We start from the raw sequence: 16640 nt of genomic DNA, 5'->3' as shown, positions 1-16640 counted from the left end.
GCAAGTTCAGTTCCAAGGTGTTCCTGTAGTGAGGGATGGTTAGCTTTCAAATTTAATTCAGGAAAGTATTCATACTTATTGGCTTAATATTATGATTAGCTTATCACATGGAACTGACACATGCTCCAGGAACACATGCTGGCTTGTTTTTGGCCTTTTTTTTTTTTTAAGTATTTTAACATAGCCAAGATTTTAGGTCTTCATAACAGTAAGATAAGATAATAACTGAAGGTCATAAGCCATTTATTACAAATAATATTCTGAAGGAGGCTAGCATCTTAATGAGACATTTCAGATTTTCCCTGTATATGTATTTATTTTTTAATATAGTTCCTTGTAAGACATATTATTCCCAGATTTTCATTTTTAGGGAGCTATGATATATGAGCTTCATTTATTCATCCTTTATTAGATGTGATTGGCCACTGTTGTGTTGTCTTTAAACAGAAAAATAATGAACAGAGCATAGGTAAACAATAACTTTCAGGCAGGTGTTTTGCAATTATTTTTTTTCTAAAAAAACAGGACTTAGGAGATACATGGACTTTCAGAAGTACTTGTTGACTAATCAGTTATTTATGTACTGATTTGTGAAGGAATTTCCATCCTGCGGCAACTTCTCATATTTCAACATGTTGAAGGGTATTTTTTCCTCAGTTGGGATGAAAAGTTGCAACAGAATACTTACAGATACACATTAACTGGTTCAAATGACATCAAGTCCCTGATGCCTTTCTTGGGTTGGCTCATTTCCTTCAATTCATACTTTCTAGTGTCCTTAATTTAGTATCTTGATACACCTCGTGGTACTGACAGCCCCTCCTGTTACTGGATAGCGCAGAATGAAGCTTTGACATATGTAACCCAAGCTACAGTGATGTGTGCCAGTTTAAGGACAGTGTACATGTCTTTCTAGAGCTAGTGGGGCAGTTTGAGGCACGGTGTGTTGCCACATGGGAAATCTGAGTTCGTGAATGGATTCAGATTTCCAGACTTTGTTTAGCAGCCAAGAGATGTCTCTGGAAAAGAGGTGCTGGACAAATACCTCTGCTGATATGAAAAAAAATGTGGGCAGGAGTTCAAAACTGAGCTGCTTATTTGTCCTTGTAGTTGTAGACAAGGTGAATTTAGATATTAGCTGGATATAAAGAAAGACATTAAAAATATCACCCCAGTTTTTCCCCTTATCTTTGGCAATATAGCTAAGAGATGACACTTCTAGCAAGGCATCATTTAGAGTAAGAAGTCCATTGAAAACAGTGCTGCTGAAATGTCAGCAGTTAAACTGTGGCCTCTAATGTACTCTGCAATGCTACAGGCTCTGATCGTCTTCAAGACGCTGAAAGCATTACACATCTTTCTAGGTTTGCCATGTCACGAAGTTTTTTATATGTGTTGCTACTATTTTGTGCTTCCTTAAGTGTCTCTTTCAGCACTGGGACTTGTTCTCCAGACCCTTGACCAGCTTTGTTGCTCTTCTTTGGCCTCCTCTAAGAAGAAAGCCTTCTTGCATTTTAGTATTGCCAAGGTCACAATCTCAACTGAATGTCGAAGCTTCCTAATAGCCGTAGTTATATTCATCGAAGACTTGGTGTGTTTCACACCTTCCTTTCTGTTTTGTCATTGTTACTTACTTTTAATATTTTTTTCAATCTTTTGTAGATATAATTTGAGTGCATGTTGCTGTTGACATCTTTAGATAATATTTACTCATTTTGTTGTGTGTCTTTATGCAAATAACACAGTCATATAGCAAATAAAGTTTTCTGAAGTGGTGGTCAACTACTGAAGTAACATATTGGTGCTCAACTTTTGACTCCCTGTCTTTCTTCATCAGAAATACATCCGGACCTCTGAGGTCCCAGTGCAGTTGTGACATAGTGAGTGTGGGGCTGTTAGATCTGTCAGATGGTTTTTCTCCCATCACCAGAATATTGGAACTTCAGAATTATGAAATTTGCTACGTTTAGAGAAGATCTATTGACTATTTGTAGAGGGCTTTTTTAGTGGGTGGGAGTGGGGTTGGGGATGGTGGGGAATGATGGAACATTTATTCCTGAGCTAAGCACTCCAAATTTAGTCCCATTGCTGGCCATAAACTGGAGCAAAGGGCAGTTTGGGCTGCATCCTGGTCCCCCAACTGATCTAAGACAAGGGGACAATGGAAATGCAGTTCCACTCCCTGCCTACCTGCCCACCTGCATTTCTAGCAGGCAGCCAAGATAGGCCAAGACTAGGAAGTGCTCCTGGTTCCCATAGCTTTGACACAACCTTTAAGGTTCAGGTTATTTGTTGCAAGAAATATCAGCAGACTTCTGTGTTTTATGGAATGCTTTTGTAATAGAATCTAGCAATGATTTTTCTCTACTCCTTTTATCTTTTCTATAACATATGGCAGTGATCTGAGTTTGACAGGATCAGAGTCATGGTTTTTAATTTTAGGAGTGCTTGTGGTACTGGGTCATTGATCAGAAGCTGAAGCTACATGTGTATTTTTTTTTTTTTTAATCATGAATTATAAAACAAGTCTTGAAATTCTTTAAATTTAGCTGTATGCAATTGTAAGACAAATATGAAAGGGTAGGGCAGGATGACTTTTAAGACTTAACTTGTTGTCCCTGACCAGTGTGTGAAAGATTTTTTTATGATTAATGGTAACTAGGTGTACTTTCAGAGATGACTTAGCATATGAAGTTGTATTCAAAGCTTGTGTTACTCATAATGACCTAACTGTCATCTGAATGGAGGCCTGAAAATCATCAACAAGAGTATTACATTAACTACAACATAAACCAGCATCTCTGTCACTTCCTTACCCACCAGCAGGACTGGGCTAACTATATTAAAAATCATGCTCAGACTGTATTAAAAAACATTGCCACTGACTGTGACATCATTGATGAATAAACCACAGCTATCACACTTCTATCATTACTTGGAAATCCCAGTTGTCATGTTGGAATATATGATATATTTGTAGCTAGCAAAATTAAAAAAAAATTGAGAGCCTCATAGAAGTTTGGTAGCTGCTATGCAAAATTATAAACAGCCAATTATAGAACAGGATTTTTTTTCCTCCAAACCTCATAATTTTAAAGGAAACATCATTCTTTCTGTAGGCGGTTTCATAATTTTGAACATTTGAGGTTGTCAGTACTGAAATACAGCTAAGCAGCATGACTATACCAAAACAGCTTTCATTCTATCTATAGCTAAAATTTGTTTTCAAACATGATTGACATACATCAACTGACCAGAGTGTGTAGAATATAGTCAGGAGCCATAGGTGACCTCTGTTTAAATTCCAGGTGGAGGAACCTAAAATATTTAGTTCTTAATTATCTGAGAATATCGGATGATCTGGATATGTTTTTTAAGTTCAAATTCTAAAAAAGATATTCCTTTCACAGATGCTCACTTTTGGTGATAGCACTGCTTCTTCTGAATTGTAGAATGTGCTCTATGTTTATGGATCTTGTGCTTGTATAATGTGCTCTGTGTTTATGGATCCTGCTGTTTTTGCGGTTGTGGTCAAATGCTTTGGAAATTTGTAGGAAGTATGTTAAGATTTTGCTTTTTAGTGGATAGAAATCTGCAGAATAGACCTAAAGTTCCTGTTGGCAATTACTGATTTTACCTTAGCTCAGGTTGCAGCGTGGTTTCCTTCAGCAGCCAGTCAGAGATTCAAATTCCATCAAGACCTGGTCTTCATTCCTGCCAAAGATCTGGATTTGTTAAAATACAGTTTTCTTGATTGGATCCTGGGCTCAGGGCAAAAACATCTGAATGTTATTGTTTTGCCACTGCCTTACTGTGTGATTTTGTAAAAGACAAATAACTTCTCTTGTCCCAAGTGAAAAACTAGATGCATTATGAAACTAAATTAATTTTTATAAAGCAAATGGAAACAGATGAAAATGCCATATTAGTACTTAACATTTAGTTCCATGTTCATTTGTTTTAATATATTAGAATCAAGGGCTTGTGAGTTAAGTATTTGGCCTCACAGTTTGCTATTTGGGACAACAAACACGAAGACCTTTTCTTCTGAGTCCTGTTTTCGTGTTCAGCATGAGCTTAAGAACCCGGTTCTGCAGCATTTCAGATGGTGGATTTGCTGACCAACATACAAAGTCAATGAATCGCTCAATATTTGCAGCAGTTAACAGCTGTCTCTCTTTTTACATTCATAAAATTAGCACTTCACATTCATATTTGACTTGGGCTAGCCACATTGCAAGGCGTATTGTAGTACAATGTGAGATTCTGCCTGCCCAAAAGCAAGGGAAATTGAGTGGCAGAGAAAAAAAAAAAATGGTGTTAGGCTTTAGCTGATTGCCAGACCATGGTGAATAATGAGTGGTTGCAATGGTAGCAGCAGCAGTCAATGTGGAATCATGGGCAGGAAGAGGAACGAGCTAACTGGGAAAAGACAGGGAGTCTTTGCAATGTGGAATGTACTTTCTTGGCTGTGTGGGGAGAAACATGAGAACAAGAAGTACAAAAGGAGCCCAAGGGTGAGGAGACACTGCCACCTTGTCCAGCTCCAAATTTTTGTCCGTCTGTCAAAACTTCATTTTCTTCCTCCCTAGTGATAGAGCAGACCTCATGACAAGTGCCTGGGTTTTGCAAATCTGTTAAATAAAAAAAACAGATCAATGCTTTATTAAAGGAATATCTCTACTCAATATTCTCATATATGCCCAATAATAAATAATTGCTTATACAAGAGGGTGACACGGTTCCTTCTTAACTCCAAGAAAAGGTTGACTTTGAGCAGCTGAAGAGGTAAATGAAAAGGAACCATACATTTGCAGGCAGATCAGTCTTGGCAGGCTGCCAACAGAATCCAAACCTGTGAGGTAACTTGTTTAACACCCTCCTATGCAGAGGTGTAAACAGCAGGTAGTACATGCATGACAAAGCATCACCCACTTTTGTGACAGCACTTCATAAATACTGGAGGAAAGAATGCCTCTCCACGCCAGTATTTGTCGCACGTAAATATTTGTAATAGTTGCTATGGCAGTTGAGAGGGGAAAGATGGAAATCAGAAAACAGTGAAAGCTGTCTGAAAACAAAGAACTGTTTCCAGAGAGAGTGCAGTAAGCTCAAGTCCCGGAATTTTTATTCCCCTGAATTCTTGTTATGTGTCTGCGATTAAAAAAACGAAATCCCTTAAATGTATTCTTATTATTTAAAGATAAAATAGCTTATTATCTTGGTTAATTAGACCAGATGCTAAAAGATGGCCTTCATTAATTGTGGTTGCCATTTTTATCACCTGTGAAGCTCTTTGATTGTGCCTGATATATGAGTGATACCCTCACATTTTTCAGAATAACACATAACAGATCAGGAGTCTGGGATTAAGTACTTAAGCACAGTATTTCAGTTGTGTTGGATGAGATTCAGCGCCTCAGCCCTGTAGTAACTCGGTGCCTACAAATAGGACAGAAATAAGGCGTTCTGTCTTTAGGAACCATCCCATCACTTTTCTGATGGCGATCACTTCATGAATCTCCTTGTTGCCAGCATCTCCATAACATTTTACAGGAGGAACTCCCACTTTGAGTACTGAAAAATCTGAGCTGGGGGTGTGCAGACTGATCTTTGCAATGCAGTGAAACTTGTTCCTCTCAAGATACTAATATTTAACATATATGTGCTTCTCACTTTCAGAATAATAAATGTGGATGTCCTTCGCAAGTGTTACTTTTTGATTTTTAACTCTCATAGGTATTTTTTTGCTATGGCTAAACATGAGGCTTTCTTGTTTGCTGTTTCCATACTATAATAATTGATTCTTATAGAAGAATATCTTTATTTACAAAAATTCTAGTTAGAATTTCTGATGTTGTACAACCAGCCCCTGTCCCAATGCCCTGAGTTTTACCTATGGGTGCCTATTAGCACAGTTATGGTCAAGGGCTTGTCACAATTTCCATTATATAGTAAAACATTTTCAGGAATTTAGAACAAGGCTGTAAAAAGTAACTGTGGGCTGCAGTTTTACTCAGAAAATCTTTGCCCATGGGAATTGAACATCAGTCAGTTTGCTTAGCTATTTTTAAATTGAGTGAGTAAAAAATTAAATATTGTAGTTCAGTGGTTTAAAACATTTTTTCACACCCATGTACAGCCAACACAGGTGTAAAACACCCCATGGTCCTGATTCTTAGCTCTGCATGTCTTTGCATTTCTCCAGTATCACAAATGGATCTTGAAGCTGCCTAAAATGGCACAAAATTTCCAGGCACAATTGAATTTTCAGCTGAGAAAGCCACAATTATACATCATGAAGAAGAGAGGAATCTTGCCCTTCTTCCTTACCTTCTTGAGCACAGGGAGTGGAGCAGAAATATGAATACATTAAGGAAAGAACATCATATATTCTGGCTAAGCGTGAGCAATTCATTCAGACTCAAACAAGTCCCCTTCTTTGTACAACTGTCTAATTTTTTCTAAATTTAAACTGCACACCATTTTCTCCTTCAGGAATTTCAGTGTCTCAGCAATAGAAAACTGTTTAAGAGCATCTGCCTTTCTTCCACGAAGACATGTCAAGTATCTAAGCAAGCGTCTAGTGCAGAATGTAGTAGCAAGGGGACAATATTTTCTTAATTTGTATTTTGATTTAATTTTACAGAATCAGTGGTCCAAAATGCATGTAGGGTTGGCATTATCACAGCTTTTGCAAATATTAAATGATTATGTTTTCACTTTGGAAGGGATAGTTTCACAAGAAGTATAGTATTAAAAAAAATAAAATTGTAAATTTTCAGATAAGCTCCTATTGCATGGTGGATCCCTCATTTTTAATCCAAACCAGGTTAATGTGGCAACATATCTGGACATGCCATTACCCTGTTTGTAAACATCTTCCTTGCTTCTCTCACAAATCCCAAATACACAGGTGCAACATATTTGAAAAATTAGCCTTAAGAGAGTTTTTCCTAACATTTATTATTACTTGTTAACTTACAGCTCCTGTAACCATGCTGCTTTTGCTTCTCTCCCTTCATGATACATTATTTACTAATTATGTTACTAATTATTATAATATCAGCATCCCATGTGAAAGACAAGGAGAAATCGCATGTGTGTATCCTAGCCCTAGGTCCTTGCCATCAAATTACTGATATATGACAGGTGAGAACAGAAAACACTGGATGGAGGGAATTAGTTATATTGATACAAAGAATAATGTTGCGTATGCTAGAATGTGACAAATGCAATTGCGGATTGAATGTAGAAAATAGGCCACCAATGCAGTGATTCCAGTACGCATTAAAACCTTTTGCAAAGTATTCTGCATGTCATTAATATCACAGAATTTGAGGGAGGTGGTTTTGTAAACATCTCTCCTGTTGTTAAACCACATTGTACTTAAGCTTTTAAAATTCATTGGTTTGCTACATAGGAGAAAGCAAAGTTGTTCATTAACAGTGTTCAGCCACACCTTGAACAATACATCCCATCAAATATGAAGTCAGGCTGCCTTTTTTCTCTGTGATGAATTCCTGTCTGTCATTTTTCCATCTTAAAACAAAACAAAGCGTTGACTGAAATATGCATGGATCATGTCCTGTGGCCCTTGTTCAGGCAGGATTAAAACAAACAAACAAAAACAAAACCAAAGAAAGTAAACGGTTAGGGTTCACTGAAGAATTAATCCCTGTGTTTTAAATCAGTATCATGTTTTCTGGATGTTCTTCTAGGTGACACTGTCATGTCAGGAGAAATTTGAAGTTATGTGAGTAACAGCTCCACTGGCAATAAAGCTGTTAGTCTTAAAGAAACACTTTTCTGTTGAATAGATTAGTATATTCCTCTCTGTATTGTTTTGACCTTGAATGGGATTAATACAGTAACAATAATTGCTCATCTGTTAGAACAACAGTTTTTTTCTTGAAACACAAACAAACAAGACAATCTGTGGTATTGATAGATCTTGTCAGATAACTATCAATAATTATTAGTAATATTTCTCTTGGGCTGGGGTGTTTTGCCCATGGTTTTCCTCTACTTTCCTCATTTGAGTATGAAATGAAATATCAAAGAGAAACAACAATAGTTTTTGTGGGAATGGTGATTATAGTTAGACTCACTGACTGGCAATCCCTTACTTCTGGTGTCATTACTTAGTCTGAATAACTTTCAACTTCAATATGTTTCACATTTTTTTCTATCAGTAATATCTGTGTCAGAATGCGGTTGCTAGCATTTAATTAATTATCTGTCAATGGTCTTGAAATGTGCAAGTAGCACATGATGGGAAAAACTTATGACACTTAAATACCTCCCCAAATTTATAGTAGAGGCTGCTGCTTCGTCCCAGTTTCTATCTAGATGTTTCATGGATCTTCACAGAATAACTTCTCGTGCTCTTATGTTACAGCACAAGTGGGAATATGTAGGCCAGTGAGGGCTTAAGTCAGGCCCACAAGTGCTAATTAATTCAGTTAATATTCCATGTAATGTAAAAAGACCATTGTATTGTTTTAGCTCTATTGCATGCCAAATTTCCATGAAGGTTAATTTTGCCATAAAATGTGGTCAGAAAATCCAAACTGTTGGTGTAACCATCAGTAGAGTAGTTGCATTTAGCAGTTTTAATTCATTTAAATTATGTAGATTTGGGTATGGCTGGCTGTGGAGTATGGATGTGCTAATAGCTTATTTAGAAATGTTTCAGTATTTAATATGACCCCAACTAACAATTCAGCTTTAAACACTGGTGAGTGAACTGCTACCACTAATAGAACTGAGAACAGTTGATTTGATTTCACACAGAAGATATTTCACTATTAATTTTAGCTCTAGCCTTTCAAATAGGGAAAGACATATGCATGTTGTGAGGACTGCTGTGAAAACTGGTGCTGTGTTTTAATTGAGATTAAGAATTTTGCTTGCATATGTAAACCAAATGTACGAAAAAAGTAAACTTAGTGCCACCAAAACTGAAAACAAGGCACTTTGGAAAATATATGCTGCTATATAACTGGCTAGAATTTCCTTCATTTTGCAAAGCCACGAGCCACATGCATCAGCTCACCACAAAGTCATTAGGTCTTTTTAAACTCAGATGAAAAACATTAACAAATACCACAAAAGGCTTTAGTATGGCCCCTTTGTTCATTCACATATGGCAGTATATAACTCCTGCACCACTTGGGTCGTGTGTTTGTTTAAGCTGCCTCCATCAGGCCAGCCCTGAAAGAACAAAAGACATCTTGAGCAATCCTAAGCAGGAAATGGGCTAATCTAAACATGGCTTGTGACACTAGAAGTAGAATAGAAAGGGGAGGGATTGATTAGTCATTAATGTCCAATTGACTCCATATGGATGTTGCAATAATAAGGCCTTTTTCAGTGCAGTAGCAGAGTTATTGAATTAGAGGTTTATGTTTCCTCAGAGCTGACCTTAGGGAATTCCCTTTTTATTCTTCTTGCTGATGTTTTAAAGAGAATGGAGTCTCTTAAGAAGAAAAATAGAAGCCTTATCATAACTGACTGTTGCATGGATGTAGCTAACCTGTGCTACAGTATATTCCCACCTCTTAGTATTTACTTAGCACATTTCAGAACCCTTGCAGATGAAATACTTTAGAGCCCATTTAAATATTCCAGTATTTAATGAATCACTCGTGTCTTTCTCAGTTTTACCCTCTTTCCATTCACTGACATGCAGCCTGTAAGAAATGTTAGGCCCTGAAATCCCAGCTGAATAATATTTGTTTAGCGTTTGGAATGAAAGCAGCTTGACAAACATACACTCCCCTGCAGAGCGTTTGTGCCACTGTGTGACTACAGGCATCCCCGTTCCAGAGCTAGTTGTGTTTCCAAGTGCATGTTAGTTTTGCCTGGTGATGACAAGACGTGCCAGTAATGACAATAGTTCATGAGATATCCATTTGTTTACCTCTCTTGCTGTTAAGAAAGAATGAAAAAGTCTTATGAATGTGGATGAAGAAGTAAAATGCAGGCAAGGGACAAAACAGATGAACATTACACTAACACTGCTGCAAATCTCTTAGATTACAGTGAAGTAGTAACTTTTGTAACTTTCTCCAAAATTGATCATTGAACTTAATAACTCAAAATAGGTGATTATTCTTGTATTCTAAACTTTCAGAAGCTTCTTTTGTCATTCTGTTCTTTCCAGATTTTTGTTTTTCCATTTAATTTGAAATATTGCTATACCTTTCATAAAGGCTGCATTTGTCTGTCCCCAGGTTAAGAGCCGGAAAGGGGACTGCCAAGCTGTTTTTTCATGCTCCCTGTTTTTATGGCATTTGCACATTTATGAGTAACCCACCTCTAGTAGTAAAAGAATGACTCCTGTTTGCATGTTCATTAGGTTCTGGTCTCTGCAATGCAAGCTGCTAGCAGTGCTAGTTGTATTACCACAGCGAGGGCCAGATATTTTGGAGGTTGCAATCAGTCTTTTCCAAAGTGGCCAAAAGTGTTATCTCAGCTTAAGGAATAACTGATCATAGGAGCTTTGCTACTAACCAGTCACTTTTACGCTAAGAACCTAGAAAGATTGTCTTTATTTCTATAAATCCTATCTTGATCTATGTCTATGGAAGTTGGTATGCTGCATATTCTCTAGACTAGCCAAAGATTCATTATCTTGAGGGAGTCAAAGGAAATATATTACTTCAAACATGAATCAGTGGCCAGAGTGTGAAGAGTAATTAAGGAATCACAGTCACTGATAAAAATCTCTTTGTTTTTTGCTGTCACTTTTTTCTTCTTTCTTTCTTTCTTCATCTTTTTTTTCTCAGCCTTTTTTTGCTCCTTTCTATCATGTTTATTATTATTTGCATTCTGGCAACACGTAAATGCTCATTCTGAGGTTTCATTGTGATAGATGATGTATAAAATGGAAGGAAAAAACACATCTCATTAGAGCCAATAGGGTTGCCCTTAACGTGGCCAAAATTTCAGAGAGAATGTTAAGAGATGGTGCCTATCCTAAAAATCTTGTCATTTTAAAAGATGAGAAACTCAGATAAAGGCAAAGATAAATAAGTAAATAAACAATGGAACACTCGTAACTATGTTTCTTAACATTTAATTCATATGAAAATGTTCATCTTTCCTGTCGATGATCAGATTTTTTTCTGTTTCTAAAGAACAGGGGTTCTTCTTCCCCTGTGCTGTCATTAGAGAGCAATCAGTCTCTTCTGGAACAAAAATATTGTTTGAAATTACTTTAATGAAACTATAACATTTTTAGATTCATTCTGTGGTATTCTTTGACCCAGTATTGTCCATAGAGTCTAGTCTGGAATCCAGCTTCCACAGAGGAGTTGCCTGCCATGCGTCCAATGTATCCACAAAAAGTGACCATTCTCTTCTAATCTTTTAGTTTTAAATCATGAAAGTCATGACAAGTTAGGCAAATGCAAAGCATCTAGGGAGTGAGGCAGTCCACAGCCTCACAAGTTGGAAGCGTCACTTTGAGGACAGCCCCAGCCTTTAGGCTGAAGTGTAGACTTCTTTGCCAACTAAGCCATTAGGGCAGCCAAATTGTATTGCTTTTGCAATAACTTTTAATTCTGACCAAGCTCTAAATTCTGAAAATCAAAACCTCCTCCTGTGATTGCAGCATTAACAGTAGCTAGCAGCTAGAACATTAGTTGCCATAGAGAGACAATTACCAACTTCCTCCATTCTTCTTACCTTTCATTAGTAGTACATTTTCATTTAATTTGTTTTTTGGGGGTTTATTATCTATTAGACTTTCCTGAAAATATTTTCAGCAAGAAGCAAAACATCTACTTCTCTGCAGTTTTCTGTATTTCTTAAAATTCCAGGCATTTCTGCCTCTGTCAGTACTATAATTGTCACTTGAGAAAAAAATACATAGTTTGTAAAACCTGTTGAAATTGTTTATATAAGGCATAATACTGTCTAAATATCTGATTGGCAGGATTAAATACCTAAGAACAACCAGTTTGAAAGCTTATTCTTATGTGTTTCAACTTGGAAGAACTCATTGAGCATCTGTGCTTTTTATATCATTAGTGCCTCATTTCTAAGTCAAAAAGGTACTGAGACTTTCTTGCTCCCCATGTTGAACGACATACTAACAGAAGTATTTTCTTGTAATGCTTTATATGCTGAAAATAATTCTGTAGTTCTGAGATAGTTAGAAGAACATGGAGATTATATTACTTCAGTTATTTGCAGAAATTCATTTTGCAGATGCTTTTGTGATGGCCTACGGGTCCACTTGCAAATATTCCCCTAGAGATCAAGCACAAAGAACATAAACTCTTTGGCTGCTTTTTCAAATCCTTCAAGTATGGACTTGCTTACAGCAGACACAGCCAGAACTACTTGGCCTTCTTGGGATGGTTGTAATTTATTACTCTAAGTAACATAACCTTTCTCGGAAAAATAAATAATTTATGGTGTGGGGGGTTTATGTTTGTTTGTTTGTTTGTTTGATTGATTGATTGATTGATTTCCTATCAAAATTCTATCCAGATTAAAAAGTCAGCCTATGATCTTGATGACAGTAAATGTACACTTTGCCTGCATTAGGATTGAAAGGTCAGGCCAAAATTGTGTTAGAAAGGGCTAAAGACAAACTCCTTATCCATAATGAATAAGTATCTTTGGGAAAGTAAAAGATGGAAAATCATCATGTGGATTCAAATATGTCTTCTTTACTGCAAGTAGAGTAGCTGAATAGCAAATGACAACTTTTTCATAAATAATAATTTAATTTTTTAAATTTGTCACCGATTCCCTAATTGCCCAGATACTGGTTACAAATTTTATAGTAGTATTTTAAAAGATGGAACAGCCATTACTTGATATATTTGATTCTTCTCAAATTATATAGCTGTTTGTCTCAATAAATGTTTCAGCATTGACTTACCATGTAACTCATTATAGTTTCACAATAAACATATCATCTCTCAAAGGACCATATCTTTGATATGCATGTTCCAAGCCTTCTACAACACTGCACAGTACCTCATTAACCACACACACCCCTAAATTGGTCCTACACGCAGGTCCCTCAGCAAAACTACTGTTCCTTTTTGCAATAAAAAGCTGACTGCAGTTGCAGCCTCCTGTAAAAGCTGAACACCTGTAGCATGGTACTTAACTTAGAATAGTATTAAAATAGTTTTGCCTCTCACATTTGCCACAAACCTGTCTTCTTTTATGTGCACACGTTAGTATACAAATTGCCAAATTGGTGTCAATTGTAAACTAATGGCATTGGAGGCATCATAAATTACCGTGGTGATCCTCAGGAGAAGACACTGCTGTATACGAATGAGTGTTTTGCTCTCAGGGTAATGTATGTCTTCATCTGGCCCAGTAGTCAGCATATTGCCCCGCGTTGATGGATATAGTCAGCTTGAAACTACACTACATTTCACTGCACAATAAACATGGCTGTCAACACCATATAAAGCAAAATCAATTTATCCTGTATGGTCAGTGCGTTTTAAATGAAATTAATGTACTGTGGACCTGTTGGCAAAAAGGTAGTGTATTAGTTATGCATCCTCTGTTTAAGGACTTTTTTCATGTAAATGTATTTCCTATATAGAATTTTTAAAATGTTATACCTATCGTTGTGTTTTCACACTAAATTAGGAAACTTAGTTTTTGCACAATTAAAATATTGTGAGCCAGTCACTGAAATCAGTAAATCTGCAGTTGTTTACTTAGTGTAAAGAACTAATTTTCTGATTTTTGTCAGGTAAATCTGTGCCGGGAGCTGTAAGAGTTTACAAAAAAAGAATCTTGTTGCTGTTCTAATTTGTTGTCATGTACCTTGCTTTTTCAACGTGTTGAATTATATGAACAATTTGATGAGGCATAAGACTAAGTATGTCACTCTCCCACTGTAAACACTTTTTGCCTTTCTTTTATAGCTAAGGTGTAAACCTAAAAACATATGTTATCATCACAATTGCAAATGCTTTTCTGGTAAAAGCATGCCTTATCTAGGCTCAGTTATCTCTGTCTCCTGTATTAGCTCTAAACCCCCATGAAGCTTTGCTGTTTGTGGTCAAGAAGCAGGGCTGGATGCATTAAAAAAACTGGTTAAGTTTAGCATATACAAGTTGACTTGATGGTGGGTAATGACAGGACACTGGGGCACATTTAAGCCCAGCAGGCATGGAGAAGCTGGAGTGCTTGTCTCCCATTCCAGAAGCTCCAGGGATGCTGTGTGTGTACCTGTTGAAGGCAGATAGTTTTATTACATACATGTGATTGAATGCTCTAAGACACATCTAGAATTCAGCTAAAGCAGACGCAACTTTAAAATGTTCAGCTTAAAATGTAATCAGATCCATACAACTAGCAGCATGTACCTGGTGTACTATATAATCTATTTTATGAAATGTTTGGCACATGCTTCCCTGCTCAAGCAGCAAAGTCATTGTAAGCTACTTGTATGAACAGGTCTACATCAGCTTTTATTCTCAAGTGTAACTTTTATGTGAGTTTTGTTGAGCATTCAGAACATGTATGTTACGTTGAAGTCTCAAACGGAAGCTTTTTCAAATCTCCATACCTTAACTGGAGAAACACCAGTGCAATTTGTCTCCTGACCCCAGTGTTGATGCCTTCAGCTGGGTGAGCCTGACCCATGACATTGAAATCACTATCCTTTCTGTCCCTCTCTCTCATAGATCTGGCAGCAAAAAGAGAGAGAGAATGAGGCTAAAATAAACACAGCACTGAAAACACTTGCATAATCCACCTAATAATGTTTTGCATCCATCTTGTTTCTTCCTGCCCTGACATTACAGGAAGTAAAGCAATGAATGGCTCTGCAGCTAAACTACAGCAGTATTATTGTTGGCCAACAGGAGGTGCCACTGTGGCTGAAGCTCGAGTCTACCGGGATTCGCGAGGCCGAGCCAGTAGTGAACCACACATCAAACGACCAATGAATGCTTTCATGGTTTGGGCAAAGGATGAGCGTCGAAAAATTCTTCAGGCCTTCCCTGACATGCACAACTCCAACATTAGCAAAATCCTAGGTAAGTGCAAGACAATGAACAAGTTGTGACTGTCACTGAACCAAAACGGAGGGAGGCATAGAAGGTTTTGCTATAGTAGTGGCAATTGGCAGAGGTTAGTTATTTTTGGAGCTGTGGAAAGATGAGGTTATTTCTATTGGTGACACAGGCTAGTTACTTCCTTCTTGGATGTGCAAATTCCCTAATTCTAAGACATATTTTGTTCAGGAGATGTTCACTGACATTGGAATTACTGCAACTTAAACAAATGAAGACTCACAGGTTGTTTTCATTTTCATTCCCTTTCCTTTTCTGTGCCTTCCAACAGCAGAGTTCACAATGTGCTTCAAAAGGAATGTTTTGTGAAATCTGTTGCAAGAGTGTATCCTGATAACAGGTCTAATTGCAAGATCCCATTAGAAATCACCTGAACTACAAATCACCTGAATGCAAAATTATACTTGCTGGAGTAATTACTGGGAAAAAAAAATAATAAAGTACAAAATCAAAATCAAAGGTTTATGTCAGACAGTGCAGTATCAAAGAAAAAAACCTGGCATAGTTCAAAAGACCTGTACATGCATATCTTTTCACATGCAAAATTATCATTGATTCAAAATGTTACAATATTCAAAAAGCTAAGAAGCCACTAGTATCATACAATTAAAATACTGCTTTGTTAAAAGACACCATAGTTAATATTTAATTTGTATTGATTGGGATGATCAGGGAATATACTATGGATTATATTTTGCCACTCTTGAAATAAATTGGCTCGTTTTTGAGAAATTTTGATTTGCTTGTTAAGACCCCTCTGGAGAATTAGAAACATACGTGAGAATGAGTGCTGAAATGTTAAAACCCATATTTGCTCCTGAGTCTTTGAAGGGAAAGACAGATTCCAAATGTACTTTGTAATAAATAAAAGTAAAAATCATGTTTCCTCTGTAATCATTTTATTGTAAACTTTGAATTCAGATATGTTCTTACCAAAGTTTGTTGCATGTTAGTTCAATCAGAGGCAAGAATACACAGAAATAAATGTTACTTTGTCCTAAAACTTCCAAAATCTTACTTAGTACTTCTCATATTTTTGTCTACCATCTAAGTAAGTTATATGAATAGCCTTTCAGTTTTGTATAAGACCTGCACTGTTTCACTGTTGGCAGCTGTAGTGATTCTATATTATTTGTGTGCATTCTGTGAAAAAACTATTAGGAGCATAGTAACTGTATTCATTAAAATGTAAACTTCCAGCATAAATATTTCAGAAGTGCCAGCAATTGGGTGTTTGTTAACCATGGAATTAACCTGTCAGTATCTGCTCTGCCACAAATAAGTCTATGTCTATATATCTGTGCAACTTTTCTGGGACAATGAGAAAAGAGACTGATATATTAGAACCGACACAGAGTATTGCTGGCTATGGATAATATTTATAGAACTTTGCATTTGTTGATGTATGAAAAATCTTGGTAAAAGAATAGCTTCCACCCACGTTTACCACAGCTGTAATGGTTTTATTCATCTAAAAGGCACCAAAAAGCTATTTTCTGCAATTTTTAGCCCCTGGAAAAAAAGTCCCTTCTCTATTCAAGTGTTTAGATAGCTCCTTATAAACAATAC

General features: G+C 36.7%; 1 protein-coding gene across 13 annotated transcripts in view; it reads left to right on the top strand.

Moving 5' to 3' along the window:
• SOX6 (SRY-box transcription factor 6) overlaps positions 1-16640 on the top strand; it is a 380628-nt gene that overhangs the window by 348167 nt on the left and 15821 nt on the right. For 11 of the 13 annotated variants that reach the window (XM_071808952.1, XM_071808951.1, XM_065839463.2 and 8 more), the window contains one exon: positions 14802-15035. In XM_071808952.1, coding sequence (XP_071665053.1) covers positions 14802-15035 — 234 coding nt within the window. The remainder of the gene's footprint in view (positions 1-14801; positions 15036-16640) is intronic. The other 2 variants (XM_071808948.1, XM_071808947.1) reach the window with 1 other exon arrangement.

This window comes from Patagioenas fasciata, chromosome 5 (assembly GCF_037038585.1).
Source record: "Patagioenas fasciata isolate bPatFas1 chromosome 5, bPatFas1.hap1, whole genome shotgun sequence".
NCBI classification, from domain to species: Eukaryota; Metazoa; Chordata; class Aves; order Columbiformes; family Columbidae; genus Patagioenas; species Patagioenas fasciata.
The sequence above is the reverse complement of the archived record's forward strand: the minus strand, read 5'-3'. Positions and strand labels throughout refer to the sequence as shown.